Below are 17,500 nucleotides of genomic sequence, written 5' to 3'. Positions count from 1 at the left end.
AATTTTACTCATAGGGCTATTCAGTATAATACTTTTTCAGTGGGAGCAGGGTAGACGTTCGGATGAAGGCAGTAAGAAGCTAGGTGTGTCTCTTCGCCGTCAGCTTCAAAAAGTTACAGTGAAACTCTAATAGGGTAAATTCCTCTAGAGCCTGAAACTCTGACCCTTATAACGGAGAGAAGAGAAAGAGAAAGAGCCTTTGAAATGGGACAGGCTAGTTGTGCCACTGTGAGGCAATTGGTCTTGAAATGCAGCCTCTGAAGGAAGCAGCCCTTGAATTGAGACACAGCTCATATGTCCAACATCCATGCCCAGATCCTGATTCAGTAAGGTGAACAATTCCTTGTTTCACTGTAAACTCTATAGCTTTGAAGTCACACATCACTGGCTATATTTTGAAAATAGTTCCTTGTTCAAGCACATTGTGTATTTTCAAAAAAATGCCTAACAAAGTATTAGTATTGTTAGTAAGTTACTAGTTTTTTTTACTTTCAAAGATGTCAGACAGGGCAGAGGCATTTCCAATCAGATTTCAGCTGTGGGGCCAGTGCCCCCCGGCCCCTGCCCCTAGATTCACCCCTGCTGTCAAGCCTCAGTCATCCAAAAGTCAAGCAGCAACGATGTGTTGTCTTGACATTGCTGCTGTAAAATGTGTGCTCTCTCACTGCATGTGGCTTGACCAGTCAACTGGGCAGCAGCCGAACAGTTAATGCTCTGGAGCAGAAAGGCATTATGGGAGTGGTAGGACCTTTTACAATCCAAATGATTGACACTCTAAGAATATTTGATGCCACTTTATTCTGTGGTTTCTAAAAGGCCATGTATGTGAATGATTTGTAAATATTTGTCATTGATTTGTCAGTAGTTGATGATTGATCAAATCATTGAATAACAGTAAATACACAATTACAGATGACTGCAAATAGGACGAGATTAACCCTGCAGGCTGCATAAATGTCCACTACTTAAAACTGCTATAAAACAAAAAATATATATATTAATATTATTTTTCACTTTCAATGACTCAATTCCAGTATTTTCCATGTACTGGAGCAAACTACTGAGAATTATTTTGGAGGGTTAACACAGCCTGGCACATGCAGTCACTATTTAGCATCAACCTTTATTTATATTTTTGTGGCGTGTATCACTTTGAAGGGATATTTTAGTGATTTGATTTTTCCACCCAGACATTAAAACCAGACTTCAGACAGACAGTCTCGAGTATGGGCCATTAAATGTGACATGAAATCACCAAACGCAGATGACATCATACAGGTTCCTTTTTACCTCCACCTATGTCTTGGTCCCTGTCCGTTTGTTTGTAAGCAAGATTACACAAAACCTTCTGGGTGGATTACCAAGAAACTTGGTGGAAGGATGCTGTATAGATCAGGGAACAACACATTACATTTTGGTGTGGGTCCAGATCAGTGGGCGGATCCAGGATTTATTTTTTCACTTTCTTTAACATTGCGTGAAAAACATAACCTACTTCTCTTTAAATAATTAAACCGTATAAAATATATATGACCTGTATAACTATTATCAGACACTGAGAAAAAAAAAAAACAATATGCGCAATGTTAGTTTTTTTTCATCATATTATGAACAATATGTGTAATATTCCATATTACCCCCATTATCATTACTACTTGCTGCCACTTTGGTTTAGCATTAGTTAATTGCCTCACACTTTTCATTTATAGTCTATCTTATTGTAACAAGTTTGGACCTGACTATATTTTTTTCAAATGAAAACACAACCCCACTAAACACTAAAGTGTGAAAAACAGTGTGATGCAGTTGAGTACATAAAAGATGACGCTGTGTTTTTGGTGAATGTGTAAAATAAAGTAAAAACTACACAACAGTCACTCAAACCAAAGGGTGCAAAAATATTTATTGCTAATAAACCTGTAGTCAGTTGGTGTATATTTGCTTTATATTTACAATAATAGAGTACAGAGGAATGGGAATGTGAAAGAAAAAAAAAACTCCCAACCATTTAAATAAATACAAAGGGACTGCCACTGAACAAGACTACAAACAGAAACCAACTCCAACAACTCCTATACAGCTGGATGATTGCAGTGAGAGAAAAAAAAAAAAAACTCTAAATAAATTTCATATATATATTTAAATTATAGTTAGTGAATCCCGTCGTACACATTCAGCTGTCCCCTTTAAAACAGACATCTCAGATTGACCCGAGGGAACAGAGAACATGTTCGATGTCACTTTAATATCAGGCTTTGATGAAGCAACATAATAACGGAGTGATGGAGCGTTAACGTGCGCGCCTTAACGCCGGACTCATTCCTATGCTTTCGCTATGCAAGTATTACTCACTCGTCAGTATGTGGTTGTGTTTCAGCCATTAAACATCACAGTTACGCCTTTGGCTAGCAACAGTCTAGGGAGTTAAAACAGTAGCTTACACAGTCATAGTTTTAGTGTACGCAAGACAAATGCTCAATTAAAAACAGTATTTACAGTAAGACATGGCAGCAAAAATAATAAACAATACAAAAAAAGTCACAGTTAACTGAAGTGCATGGAATGCAAACTCTAGACATGAAATTCAAACTTCATACCATGTTTTTTTTAATAATATATGATCTGTGTTTGTGACCAGTGTGTCGTGTTACTAAATAAGAAATTACAGAGCTAAAATATAGTGGGCTTCTAAACATGCACCAAGGTGGGTGGACATGATGCGTCAGAACTCCTTCGTGTCTTTATTTTCAAACAGGTGAAGTCTCTGCTCAGCTGTTAGCCCTTCCTTTAGACTCTGCGGGGAGGAAGAGGGGGAGGAAGAGGGGAGAAGCACAGGTCAGTGTTAATCAGGATCAACCAGGTCTTTCTTCTCTGGACAGATGTGCTGCTCAAAGCAGGAAGTGTCAGTGTAAACCTGTTGTCACCTAGTGATTAAACGCTGTTTACCCCTGAAACTCCAAAAGGGTTTTGTGGACTTGAACACTTCACCAACCCTCCATCGACATAGTGGTGAGTAGATAATGAGTGACTTTTCATTTTTGGGTGGATCATCCCTTTAAGATTATTTGATGAGTCAAACATGTAACTCAACACACCAACATATACGGTCTGTATTTGTGGTCTGTATTTATATAGCGCTTTTCTAGCCTTGATGACAACTCAGAGCGCTTTACAGTACAGTTTTTGGCAATTCACATACTCACGCACGTAACGGCAGCACTTTTTCTATGAGGGGGTTTTGGGTTTCAGTATTTTGCCCAAGGACACTTCGGCCTAGGATAGAACCACAGACCTTCTGGTTATAGAATGGCCGCTCTGTCCCAGCTTCCACTTTCTTCTGAGATTGCCTTTCACGTATGGACAACGCAGCAGGAGATTCTCTGCTCAGACACGGCTATCTGACAGTGTGTGAGTGATGTATGACAGATGTACGGAGTTTTTTTTATTTTATGTTATTATTTATTTTATGAATTGAAAAAAGTATAAAAATGTGCATTTTCAACCAGTTTCAATTATTTATCTAAAAGTACATTTATTCACGTATTCAATTACATATTTGACTCATCTGATCCATAGTGCAGCACCAAGGCTGTAGCGACTCATTCACAAAATACACCAGACACAAGTATTTATTATTACTATAAACCCAGTGATAGGTCAGCTCACTGTAGTGAAGTGGTGACTCAGTTCTACACTGCTCAAAACATTTAAGGGAACACTTAATCGTCACAGTAAAACACCAAGTCAGTTAGACTTCAGGGACATCGATCTGTCCATTTAGGAAGCACAAGTGAATGTGAATCAGTTTCCCTCGTTTTGGTGCAAATGAAAGTGACAACAGGTGCAATGGAGAGGCAAAAGCAAAATAACCCCCCAAAATGGAATGGTTTTACACGTGGTGGCCCCAAACAGCTGCTCTCTCTCTATCCATCCTGACTAATTCTTCTTTAGTTTTGTGTTCTGCTAGTGTCCTTGTCACTACTGGTAGCATGAGGCGGTACCTGCAGCCCAATCAGGTTGCAGAAGTAGTACAGCTCCTTCAGGGAGGCACATTCATACGTGAGGTCACAAAAAGGTTTGCTGTGTCTCCCATCACAGTCTCAAGAGTACGGAGGAGATACCAGTAGACCGGTAGTTACACGAGGAGAGCTGGACATGGCCGTAGAAGGGCATCAACCCAGCAGCAGGACCGGTACCTGCTCCTTTCATGCGAGGAGGAACAGGAGGAGCACTGCCAGAGTTCTACAAAATGACCTCCAGCAGGCTACAGGTGTGCATGTTTCTGACCAAACTGTCAGAAACAGACTCCATGAGGGAGGGATGAGGGCCCGACGACCTCTAGTGGGACCTGTGCTCACAGCCCATTGGCACATTTTCAGTTTCTGTGGTGAAATTCACGCAAGTTAGATCAGCCTGTGATTTTAATATTGTACTTTGATTTTCAGTTTGGTTTTGAATCCAGCCCTCAATGGGTTAATGATTATGGTTTCCATTCACCGTGGTTACGTAATTTTGTTCTCAACAAATTATACAGCATGATTTGTTCCGTTAACCTTTTTGAGCAGTGTATTAAAAACCTTAGGAGGACAGGAGGAGGTGCTCAAACCACCAGTGGGTGCGTCTGGTTGGGTTTACCTAAGGGAGAAGGGGAGGGAGGCCTACACGTCCTCAGCAGCCCTGTCTGTCCTAGGGAGTGTCCTGACTCTCAGACTGAGGACAGAAGGGAGTGTTAGACTACCATGACATTAATTCAGCGTCATAAACCCAAAACTGGTATTTTGATGGAGTCACAAAATGGATAGGTAAAATGCAGCCCAGCAGGAACACAGTGGGCTTGTGACGCTGCATGCAGTTTTGCAAAAAGACCTCAAGATGGCAGCAAGTCACTAAAAGCTGCTTCCCTGCCTTTGTTTGGTGGGAAAGCTCGAATGTCTCAACAGGATGGCTCTGTCTGCTGTGAAATGACACAATGGGTGATACAGTCCTGTGGATATCCTGGATTAATTAATCAATATTACACTTGACCAGAAACCCACCTTCGATCTCATGGTGCGTTCTGAGCGCTTGGCTGCAGCAGCTGCCATCTTGAGGATGTCGGGGTTGCTTTTGGATTTCATGATATCTAGAAGGGAAATCATGACAGAGTAAAATAAGGAAATAGAGACAGGATCTAGTCCCGAGGGGTAGTGAATGCTATTTTAGTTGACACACAGGTCCTCACACAACAACCACTTGTATGAACGGATTAGTTTGTAACCGTAGGTGATGTTAGAGAGTCATGTAGAGAAACCCTTTCACCATGTGTCTGACTTAACAATTATAATGTTTGGAGGTGGCCAAATGGTTTACAGGTTACAGTGTCAACAGTCCCAGTTTGATTCTGTGTGGGAAATTGTTTTCATCTCACTGCTATCAGTGTTTAAGAAATCTAGAAAATGTCCATACATTTGATTAAAAGAGAAAAAAAAGCTTAACAATACCATAATCTTAAAGGTCCAGTGTGTAAGATTTAGGTGAAAGGGATCCATTGACAGAAATTTAATTTTTTTTCAAGTGTGTTTCATCTAAATTATACAAATCGTTTTATTTACCCTAGAATGAGCCCTTTATATTGAAATACTATATATTTACATCGGGGGGGGGGGGGGGGGGGGGGGGGGTCCTCTCTATGGAGGCCGCCATGTTTCTTGTAGTAGCCCAAACTGGACAAACTAAACACCCTTTGAGTTTTTATGAAAACTGAAGGTTACCACAGTTCTCTTTTAAAGTTCTCTTTCATTTTCAGAAGGGGAGGAGGAGGTGAGGGGTGTTCAGCTGCAACATGCAACTTCACCACTTTATGTCACTAAATTCTACACTGCAACTTTAACACATTTTAAGTTTAAATATGTTGCAGAGCAAAATCAACTTAAGTGAACAGTAAAGTTGTATTAACTTTACAGTAAACTGTAAAGTTAATCAATCTCATTTATACTATTTTTTCTTTCTCAATATTATGATTTTATATGCATGAATAATTTATGTATGTCCATATTTACAGTTTGTGGTTGCTGGTTAAGTTCTCTTAGGGTCTTTATGAAGGAGAAGCAGCCTTATATCATCACCTGTTGAATTATGCTCTCCTTACTCGTCATATTCTCTACACAGCCTCATGTCAACAGCCATGAACCACTGTTTCTTCAAGAAAGCTGTTTTTAGTCGGTCACTTCATGTCAATGCATTTCTTCATTATTTCTGTCACAGTGAGATACTGCTTTCATGTTTGATTTTGATTCCCAGTTGAATTAGTCACGTTTACATCTTGTGAACTCAGTCAACAGGAAGCTGCCTCCAGTCAAATCCCTTTTTCTTTGGCATTTGTGTGAATGAACCTTGGCGACTGAGGTTACATCCGGGTCATGTGCAAGGAACCTGACGAATCAGCAAAGGCTACATCATGACCGAAAAGACCCAACCAGCAAGCGATTGTGAGTGTCTACGTCATCGTTTCCAAACGTCTCACTTTCTCCCGGTCCAGGCTTAAACGCAGCCCTGGAGTTTTCCAAATAAAACATGGCCAGCAGCATTTACAAACTTCTCTAAAACTCTGGAGTAGTGTGGACGCCAGGTGTATCCACAGGAGAGTAGATGATTGATTCAAATGAAAATGTAGTAGTATGGATGTAGCTTAATGGAGCAGAACAGGGGGGCATTGGATGATGGTAATGTTGAAACCTGAGTTTCAATGAGCAGTTTAGAGTGTGAACTGAATGTGCCTCTAGTATGAAAATGTTAATAGTATGAAAGGTTCAGTGTGAAGGACCAGTTTGTGCTCTGTACCGTATCCCACTCGCTCCATCTCCTCCAGCGATGGCTCCCCAAGAGCGTCGTGGGCCAGCTGCAGCTGGTCTCTGAGCCGCCCCAGATCCCGCTCCCCTTTGGCCTTGACGATGCTCAGCTCTGTGTAGATGTCCTTGTACTTATCTGTTGCATATTTCTTGTCCTGAAAACACATTGTTTGGCGGTTTAGATAAAGGGCACTCGAGTTGACTCTCAGCCAGGAATTCCCCATGTCCCAGAAACAGAACTAATAAAAAAAAGAAAACACGTACTCTTTGGGCAGATTGGAGTTCGTCCTTTAAGGAATTGATTTCCTGCTTCAGGTACTGGACCTCAGACTCCTTCACCCTCAGCATCACCTGGAAAACAAGAACATGAAAGATGATGTTGAAAACAAGAAGTAATAGACTCTTACTTCCTGGGATTAAGATTTTGTAAGAATTGGCCTGAGGAGAATGAGCTGCTTTTTAAAGCCTCAGACTGAGTACAGTTGTGTTTTTATGACCTTTTATTTTTATTGCGTTAAGTGGTTTTGTCTATTGAACCTTACTTCTAACTCATAGAGCTCTTTCCCCTGTATCGTGGTGTTCGTGTCTCCGACTCCGTCCTCAGATGTCATGGAGCGCATCTTTGTGATCTCTGCTGCCAGACGGTTGTTCAGCTCCTACAAAAGGCCACAAAAGAACAAGATTAGAGCAGGTGAAGTGTTTTCATACTCACTGTATCACATAAAAAGCCCTGCATCCCGTGATAATACGAATAAGAGGTATAGCTAGTGGATGGATGAATGTGTTGTGTGTATCAGTGAGCGTCATGATCGTGTGTTACAGTGTGTGTCTGCACCTGGTTGTGTGCGTTGAGCTCCTGGTTCTCCCTCTGACACTGCCTAAGGGCCTGCCTCTCGGCCTCCAGGGCCTGGGCCAAGTGGGCGTTTTCCAGGCACTTCTGGGAGTACTGCTCCGACAGCACCTCGATCTCTCGATGGTACGAACACAGCTCCTCCCTGAAGCACAACACAAAACCACACAGAGATTAAAAAAACACAACCAGTGAGAGTCCAGGAGAAAGCAGCCAGCAAATGCAGCAACATGTTCGGTTGGTTTGGTGAAATGTTATTTGACTTTGCTGTCCAATAAAAAAAAATGTTGGCTGAATGAAAGTGTATTTGAATTACTGTTCAACACACAAATGACAATATTCAATATATTCATTCACAAATGTATGCTTATTATTCTTATCAGCCTTTTCTGTCATTTACAATAGGTTGTACCAATTATAAGCAATTTTAACATAGTAATAACAATTTGATCAAATTTGTTAATGGTAAATAATTTGGAGACTTTTTGTCACCTTTGTAAGATCAAACTGCTGAATTCAGGTTTCTTCAGACAAAGTCTGAAGAAAGTCATCCTGCAGTGCCTTGATAAGTACAGTACGACTACACAGTACATGTGGCAGTTAAGAAAACGTACTCGTGCTGTCTGGCCATCTCGTCCATGTCTGCGTTCTCTGCGTTGTTGTTGGCCTTGCGAGCCCTGTCCAGCTCCTTCTCCAGCTCTGAACGGTGGGCGTTCTTCATCGCTTCAATTGCTATGACAGACACAAAGATATTTAATAACTAGAACGCAACATGCAAAAATATAATAAAAACTAAAAGAATACAAATATCTCAGGATGAAAATGCATTGGCAACGAAGATGTCAAAAGAGACTTTTCTGCAGTGTTTACCCGAGATGGTGGCTGCTGTCTCCTCTGCCAGCAGCCTCTCTTTCTCCTCATGCAGGTTCTCCAGCTCTCTCTGGTGTTTCCTCTGCAGCTCATCTATAACCTTCTGATGGGAGTCCTCCATGGCAGCGAAGCCCCTCTCACAGGTGGCCTGTGACACAGGAGAACAGGGTGCAACTGTTAAGTTTAGGGCTCATCTGGACACGGACCGAAAGGTTCTCCTGACTCATATGAGCTGGGCAGGAGAAGAAAAACCTGGGTCCTACAGTATAAGCCAGAGCAGATCATCCATTTATCTCCAGCAAATAACTTGCAAGCCACAGCCTGTTAGCCACGAGCAAGTAGAGCCTGTGTGAGGACAAAGGGGTTAAGAGGAGGGACAGGATACACAATACAGTAAAGGAATGAAAAGACAATGAGAGGAGAGTGTAAAAAAGTATCTGCTGCCATTTACTATTCTCAACACAACATTCAAACTTGAAATTACATAATCACATCCATCTTCCAAACTGTTGAACAGACGTTTCAGTCTGCAAATATTAATTATTTGGCCTTTTTGAGATCAGCTTGTCAAACTAGCACCTCTACGCGATGTGCAGGATAGGACAGAGAAATATTACATTACACTGCTAATATAACTATAGTGCAACTTTCCACAAGAGGGGATTTCAATGGCCTTTGCTCTAGCCCAACCCAAAAGCTGACCCTGCTTCCGTTCTCTATTCACTGCCTCTAATCTGAGGACTCAGTCGAGGGCTGTGCCCCCTCCTCTCTCTCAGCCAAACAGAGGAAATGGAGGTCCGGTGTGTTTTCACAGGGATAAAACCCCCTGAGAGCTCAGACCCAGGAAACTACTGTGAGACGGTGAAACGTCTCCCCCACAGAGCAAATGTAAACTTCCTGCTCTGACATCAGACCAAGCAGCAGCTTTAATTAGAACCATGTCAGGCTATGCCTGTGTGTAAATACAGTATATCCTAAGTCATGGCAGGGACATATACCCACTGTCTGATTATCTCAACATCCAACACACTTTTAAATACATCAACACAAGTAAACCTTACTTTTCAAAAGTAAGTCAGAACGTCACCCATGTGGTTCATCATAGCAAACTGAAAACTGACAGTTAGCCTCAGTTGCTTTGCATCTATTATTATTATTATTGTTTCTACAATATTTGTTAGATTTTAACAGGGTTTCTGCTGGTTTAAAAAGTTAGATTTAAGACCACAATGAATAAAATATAAAACCAGAATTGCCAACACTTCCCCATTACTGAAGTTAAGGTGAAATAGTACAGAATAAGCATAAAAATACTAAGGTATCTCACATACTACAGGTAGAAACATTAGGTATTCAGTCTTTCCCTCAGAAAGTTGTTCTATCCCTGTATACAACCTCCTATCAACTTATCAAACTGCCAGATTTAAAAAAGTTAGAATATTTTGTATTTCTTACATCAAATCCCATGAAAACACTCAAGAAAGTCAGAAACAGACAGACTATTAAATTTAAGATCTGACCAAATCCTAAAAGATCAAATATTTCCCCATATCCTGTAACCTTTGTTGTGTCCAGCCATGCAGATAGTTTCAGTTAGATGTTAATAGGATTTGAGAAACCTGCCATGTAAACGTTTCATTTGTTGTACACAGACCATTCAAATTTTCCATTTGTGGAATGGTGTGTTGCTGTTGAAGGTTTCAGACATCACTGAGAACAGTTTTTTTCTTCTTCTTTTTTTATCATGGACTATATATCAAAATGTTATGGTTCAGGATGCAAAATCCATAGCTTACAGCATTATTGCTGAGCTTTGATAAATAAATGATGTACCATAATTCTATGCTCTGACAACACAGGCAGAATTCCCTTCATCTCCAAACCAATCCAACAAAAACCAAAACTACCTGCAGGGCCAAAGACCAGTGAGAAAAGATGTGGTATCGGAATAGTAGTTTGATAAAACACTCGGAGTCAAGGTATCCTTGCTAGCTTCTTCTAGAGCTTTCAACCACATATTCCTGCTTTGAACAGAAAATTAAGTTATTGGATAAGATCTCAAGGACTGTATAAACTACTCATTGTGAAACCAAAGTTTCATACTTGGGTGACATCATCACAATTGAGACTATATCCATACTAATATGTTTTAATTTTAATTTTAATTTTAATAGGCATCACTACTGCTATGTTCCACCTAAAATGGAGATGTTTTAGAAACGATGATGCATTCACCCGCAATCGCTTTGTGATTGGTTCCTCCTCATTGTTTGTCCGAGGAAATTATTTTCTCAACTTACTTTTCATCATTGTATGTAGTGTTTTTTGTAACTGTGCAACTGCAGAGAAGATAATCTGCTTCCTGTTTACACTGGCACACACATTATACCCTTTAAGGTGTGCTAGCATAGAAAGGGATTACTAATGCAAAGCTAAACAATCTTATTTTAGTTTATACGCCATTTGAAAATCAAAAAGGTATTCGAATGGGTGTAGCCTGAGCCAACAACTTTATTTGCTTTCGAAGACTTTGAGATGCAGTGGAGCTCTAGAAAAAGCTAACAAATTGAGTTAAGATCACTTCGTCAAGGAATTGAAATGTTACGCCATCGACGGTTATTGGGAGAAAAGGGGGATTTCATTTAATTTGTTAGTAAACAACAGCCAAAGGAAAAGAGATAAGACCCACACAAATGAATCTTACAGCCAAAATGATATCTGGTGATTTTCATTCTAAATATTTAAAAAGAACTTGAGGGTCAACTCTTTGCCTTTAACACGATAACAAGGCATAGCTGAATCAAAGGGTTAGATTAATAAGCAGACTAACTGAGGAACTCATTTCTGAGCAGACGAGGCTGACATGGTAGCCTTAAATAATCAAATAAAACAAACGTGTTTGTTGAATTGTTTTCATACATCATATAATTTATCAGTTACTTCAAATTCAGCGAGTGATGGCGATGAAGCTTCAACAAAATGGGTTCCTCGGTACACAACTACTGCAGCATCAATGATCACATAAACTTAAAGGAGGTTAGTTTTCATGCAAGACAGGGAAAAAGTGGTTTACGGAACAAGAGCGACAGTGTTAGGAAGGTTAGGAAAGGGGAGTAGGGGACGGGGGGGAGGAAGAGGGATCTGGGAATGCCACAAAGGGACACAAGGCATCACATATGGAGGACGGCAAGGACAACGAGCGCTTCCACCTTCAGGTTTTCCAGGTCTTTCTCGTATTTCAGCCGTTGAGTTGTAGCGTCGCCCTGCTCTTTGCGCCGCTTCATCTCTTCCGTCATGACTGAAACTTGGGTCACCAGCTCTTGAATGCGCTGCTTCAGGGTTGAAGTTTGGGCCGAAGCGGGATCTGAGGCAGTACACCCATCTGTTGAGGTCCTCTCTGGGTTGACTGGACTCATCATGCTCCTCAGCTCTTCCATCTCCCCATCAAACCTCTCCGTTAGGTTCGACCTTTCTAATTCGTGCTTCTTCTTGAGGTTCTCCATGCAGCCAGTCAATGAGTCAATCTCTTTCACGTTTTCCTCTGACCGGAGATGCAGTGTTTCGCTTGCCGTAGCTATTTCCTGCCTCATCTTTTCAGCTTCCTCCTCATAGCCATCTTTGACTTCTTGAAGCTCCTTTCTATGTCTTGCTATCATGTCTTGTAACTCAATGGTTTTATCCAATGAATCAATGGGCTCTCCTTCAATCTGAATCAAAGTTTGGGGCCCTGTAGTGGTTTTTAGACATGCCTCAGATAGCCGACCCTGGAGATCGGTTAGTTTGGACTGGAGATCACTGACAACTTCTCTTAATTTGGGACAATTAGGACAGTCCAAGCCACAAGCTTGAACTTCTGTCTGTTTATGCTTTAGCTCTTTGTCATGCTGGATGTTCAACCTAATGATCACATAAGACGTGCAGGCTTCTTTGAAAGCTTCAAGCAAATAGTCACAGGGCTGTTTCTGCTCACAACCAAAGCTTGATTGAGCCATGGACAGGAGCATGTCATCTTCATCAAGCTTTACCTTCGACGCAAGCTGCTTCAAACTATTTGACTTTGCCTCCAATGTCTCAGTTAACTCTTTGAGAATCATAGCATTCTTTTCATTGTCAAGCCAACTGTACATGGATGCAAAATCTGGCATAGTCACCACTTCACTGTAAACATTCGCTTGTGAACAAATCCCTCTCGTCAAGATCATCAGCCTCTTCTGTGCCATCATCTGTTCGGCCACACTTCTCCCACTGCTGCAATGAGTTTCCTCTGGATGTATTTCAGAGGTGCCCAACAGCTGACTCCAGAACTCTCCCTCCACTACCAACCTCACATCTTTTGGGCTCACATGGAATGGCTCTTCTTTCAAAGAACCAAATAAAGTGCTTTTTAAATCACTAAGCATTCTCTCTACATTAACATCTACCTTTCCTAACATCTCTACAACTTGATTAATTGCCTCAGATCTCATCTCCACCTCTTCTACTACTTGCTTTATAAGTTCTTTATCATCGACCTGCTTTTTTCCTGCTGCAACACACTTGCCAACGGTCATTTCAGCTCTTCCTTTCTCAATTCCTAACTTCTCTTTTAGCATTCTTATTTCATTTTCTGCTTCTTCTAGTTTCTCTCCACTGACTTTCTGATATTCCTGGTTTAGTGCCATCAGTTCACTGTTCCTAGCGTCCAGTTCAATACAGCGCTGCTCTGTAGACTGCAGGTTTGCCTCCGTTTCAAATAGCTTTGTTTGTGAGGCTTCCAGTAGCTCGTTGAGTTGCTCTTTCTCTGGCTGTAACTCCTCGTCCTCATAATCTGTCGGGAAGCCCAGACCTTTCAATGTGGCATCTTTCAACTGCAGCTTCTTCTCTGTGTCTTTAAGGGTGTTGCCAAGCTCCTCCAACGTGACAAGAGCTTCATGCAGCCTCAAGGATTTCTCATTCAGCTCCCTCTCATAATACTCCCTGTCTATGGCGTTAGCTTGGTTTTCAGCCAGTTCAGCCTTTAGTCTTTTCAACTCTTCCATTACTAGATGATGCTGTTTGCCGCCCTGCTGGCTGATCAGCTCAGCTTTCAGTCTGTCTATTTCTCTGTCGGCCTCAGTCAGTTGGTTTACTATTTCCTGACAGCGTTGTTTCAAAGCTCCATTTTCATTTGTTAAAAGTTCGACCCTCTGAGAGAGCATTCCGACTGTCATCTCATTTGTCTCTGAATGGTTTTCAATTGTTGATAGGGGGCCGTAGGGGTTTTGTAGACGTTCCAATTCTTGCTTCTGAACTTTCCCCACCAAATCCTCCATGGTAAGAAGACGGGCTTCATATTCACGGATGATTTCACCTGCCTTGGCTAAACTGTTTTTTATCGTTTCATTGTCTATCTCCTGCTGGTACTTCCATGTCTCCAAGAGCTTCTGAAGTTGATGTGTCTCTGTTGTGGCTTGATTATAAGTATAGGATTTCATCACTTTCCCCAGCTCTGTTAGAGTAAGCGTTTTACCACTTATCAAGTCTTCTAGGTCCTGAATTGCCTCTGAGCTGTCCTGGAGCAAGATGCTAACAGGTTTTTGAACAGTTTCAGGGGGAGGGCTTTCCAGAATCGATGGATCAGAAAGGTAAGGTTCCTTGATGGGGAGTTGAGAAAGCGAGAGGCCAAGCTGTGCCTGCATATTGCGCTTTTTCAGTTCTTGCAGCTTCAGGAGCTCTTTGGTCTCCTGATACTTCTTTGTTAAACTCTGTGCTTGAGAACTAACCAGTTCGGGCCTCTTCGTCTGGGGCGTCACATCAGCCTCCAGACCCAAAGGGTGCTCCAGCTTGGAAAAGGGGACCAGACAGTTGGTTAACACAAAGCAGGGGAGACATAAAGCTTGCTAATCATTTTCAGCGTTATCTATCAATCATTTCTCTCGAATTTCTATTAAACAGTGATATTACAATTTGCATTCCCACATGATGATCCCAAATTATGATACATGAACAGCGATTCAAAGGAAATTCAAAATCCCCTGAGTTTGAATGTGGAAATAAAAAGTAAAGGAAAGAGATTTAATGGCTGGGGTTAGTTAATCATAACAGAGCATGCACATTAAATGGTTAAAAGTTACTTAAAGTGGTAAGTAATGCAATATTAGTTTCAGCTGGAAGGTTTACTCAAGAATGGAAGGAATACCAGGTCCTACACACATTTCTGATGTTTTCTGGTCCAAGCTCATGTTTTGTACCAGAGCAATTCTTTTCTGAATGGAGATAGTGAATCGTATTATTCAACGCAAGTCTAATATAGATATCTTATATATTTTCAAGTGTTCTTTTTAATTCATTGCAAGTCACCTGAATGTTATGTCTACAAGAGGCAACACAAAACAATGCACACACTGTATCCTAATAGTCACAGCAAAGTCTAATTTTAACTCAGTTGTAAACAAATCCAATCCATACGTCGACACACAAACACAACAATGTATTCAACATCATACCTTTGTGTCATTGTACAGCTACAAACAATACTTGTTAACAGAATAACACATGGATGATCTTCATAGCAGTTAATAGAAGATGGGAATCTGATGTCCATGCAAATAATTAGAAAACAAGCCGAGAGGTTATTATTCATACATGTTGAGTCAAACATTTCAACAACTATTATGCAGCAACAATGACTCTAAAGGAAAATGTAAGGTGAAAGTAAATAACTACTTTAGTGAACTGCTAGGATGAATCAGGCTACAATTTAATATAAGTAAGAAAGCAAAAACAGAATATTAAATATCTAAAATAGAGAACTTGAAATATTTTTTTCAATAAAAATGAAATATAAACCTAAAAACCTATAATACTAAATGTAAAATATAAAACTGACAATAGATGTGTGATTATATACTTTATATGGTTATTTTCCATTAAAATGTACATAATTTCAATTTTTGTACTGATTTCATGAAAAGACATTAAAAGTGAAATATAAAATTGATTCTGATTCAGAGTTTTCAAGCTTGACGTTTGTCATTTTATTTTCAAATCAGGGCTGGGGGATATGGTCAAAAATTATAATAGGATGAAAGTTTTATTTTCTGTTGATATCGATAATTATCCTGATGTCACAATATATTTTAAAGAGTTATTTTTGCTCCTGAGTGAAAGTTGTGGTTCTAGACTCTTTTTTACAAATCTGAGGTTGATCAATAATGTCCTATACCTCCTCAATATGCTTGCATAGTGCAAATATATTATTAATATTGTGATAATTATTGATATTTTTGCATCACCCATCCCTATTTCAAATTCACTTTCTCTTTTTCCTTTTAACATCAAGTTGCAGCCTAATTATTTCTAAAAAGCTGAGTTAAAACATAATTAATTTGCAAATTTTTTCCATTTATAGTCACACGATCCTCTGAAAGTCAAATCAGGAACCATTACACTGCTGTTCTCTGGTCCATAATCAATGCAATACTCAAGTAACTGCTGGCATGAGTTCAGGTATCGTAACAGACCAACGACAAAGCGAGGAGATTAACTAGTAGAAGCCAATTTTGTATTAAGACCTCAATGTTTTTTCACATGCAATGAACTCATGCAAAGGCACATATCTGTAGCCACTTTGTTGTTTCAATGTCAGTTTGATGTTTTCTTATAGTAAAATACAACATGCAAAGAATGTTACAAAATGAAGGAAAAAATACAGCTTGACTGTAAATATAACATGAAATCTGCTCCAGGACTTCCCATCCAATGCAGCTGCATACTGGAGACACAGAGTCGTTACTCACCGGAGAGATGTAACCTGTGCGGATGTCCTGCTCTCGCTCCAGAGCTGTTCTCAGCTGCTGCTCCAGCACCTGTTTGTGATTGTTGGAGTCGATGAGCTGCTGGTGACAGCTCTGCAAGTGTAACTTTAGGTCCTCTATCTGCAGAAGCAGGAGTCAACCTTTGATTAGCCAACAAGTTCTTCAAGGACGTGCTATTCAATTATGTTGATTTATTATTTTACAGCGGAAAGTTACATGACCAATTAACCAAATCAATTTAAGGAGACAACTGCACTGTACCACGAGGACAGAAATGTAGCAAAACATGAAAATTATATATACTCGTGGGGGTAGACATGTCTTAGCCCTCAAAACTTAGGGTGAGGTGATCTCCAGTTTGCTTTTATTTAGTCACTTAATTTGAAACTGATGCAATAGAATAGGAAGAACTTAAAAAAGGTAATGTACCCCTTGCTTGTAATTCTCCAACAGCTGCTCCAACTCTGCCGTCTCTCTGGTCTGTGCAGTGGTGGGCAGGGGCACCCTTCTCTCGTCCCGTATGGGTGTCTTCTCCACCTGTTGCCAGTGTTGTTCTATCACCTCCTCCACCCTCTGCTGCCTCTCCAAAGACGTGGGACCTAATGAATCCAACTGTCCAACTCCCTCTCCACTCTCATAGTCTGTCCTCCCTGCCTCTTTAGGGGATGTGGGCTCTGTCGATGAGCTGGTCACAGACTCATACCTTTTCCGCCTCTCCTCCCTCCTCCGGCTCCGCTCGAGCTCTCCCAAGTCTGCCTGGAGGCTCTCAGCCTCTTGTGCCCTCTGCTGAGCCAGAGCCTGAGCGATGGGTCTGAATTCTGCCCAGTCGAAGGTCTTCGAGCGGCCTTCTCGTCGGCGCTCGCGCGCCCGGCTCTTTGTGATGCCCGGAGCGGATTCTCTCTCTACAGAGGCCTCTGATGAAGGGGAGTCCTGAGTGACGTCTGGTCTAACCAGACCTTCCAAAGGAGGGAAGGAGCCATGATCCTCAGTCGAGCTGGAATGCAGAGAAAAGAAAGGTAAGTTTCAGCTTCAAAGTGATGGACCCAAAACCTGACCTGTCACAATCAGCTGAGATTTGTGTATTGCGAGCTTGTAACTCCGAGGTGGGAAAGTCACTTTAATGTATATTAACACCAACATTTATTAACAGGGGATCTAAATGTAATATTTCATGTTGC

At 40.9% G+C, this 17,500-nt stretch overlaps 1 protein-coding gene across 7 annotated transcripts in view; it reads right to left on the bottom strand.

The window, feature by feature from the left end:
* Positions 1 to 1,881: 1,881 nt before the first annotated feature.
* The window catches only part of mprip (myosin phosphatase Rho interacting protein), a 40,939-nt gene continuing 25,320 nt past the window's right edge, over positions 1,882 to 17,500 (bottom strand). For 3 of the 7 annotated variants that reach the window (XM_034569883.1, XM_034569882.1, XM_034569884.1), the window contains exons 14-24: positions 16,752 to 17,316; positions 16,305 to 16,442; positions 11,757 to 14,348; positions 8,548 to 8,695; positions 8,292 to 8,409; positions 7,663 to 7,822; positions 7,370 to 7,483; positions 7,092 to 7,178; positions 6,820 to 6,982; positions 5,037 to 5,122; positions 1,882 to 2,794 (exon numbers count right to left, since the gene is read on the bottom strand). In XM_034569883.1, coding sequence (XP_034425774.1) covers positions 2,723 to 2,794; positions 5,037 to 5,122; positions 6,820 to 6,982; positions 7,092 to 7,178; positions 7,370 to 7,483; positions 7,663 to 7,822; positions 8,292 to 8,409; positions 8,548 to 8,695; positions 11,757 to 14,348; positions 16,305 to 16,442; positions 16,752 to 17,316 — 4,243 coding nt within the window. In that variant the 3' untranslated portion in view covers positions 1,882 to 2,722. Of the gene's footprint in view, positions 2,795 to 4,635; positions 4,711 to 5,036; positions 5,123 to 6,819; positions 6,983 to 7,091; positions 7,179 to 7,369; positions 7,484 to 7,662; positions 7,823 to 8,291; positions 8,410 to 8,547; positions 8,696 to 11,756; positions 14,349 to 16,304; positions 16,443 to 16,751; positions 17,317 to 17,500 lie in introns of all 7 variants that reach the window. The other 4 variants (XM_034569886.1, XM_034569887.1, XR_004612095.1 and 1 more) reach the window with 3 other exon arrangements.

Source organism: Hippoglossus hippoglossus, chromosome 19 (assembly GCF_009819705.1).
Source record: "Hippoglossus hippoglossus isolate fHipHip1 chromosome 19, fHipHip1.pri, whole genome shotgun sequence".
Lineage (NCBI taxonomy): Eukaryota > Metazoa > Chordata > Actinopteri > Pleuronectiformes > Pleuronectidae > Hippoglossus > Hippoglossus hippoglossus.
The sequence above is the reverse complement of the archived record's forward strand: the minus strand, read 5'-3'. Positions and strand labels throughout refer to the sequence as shown.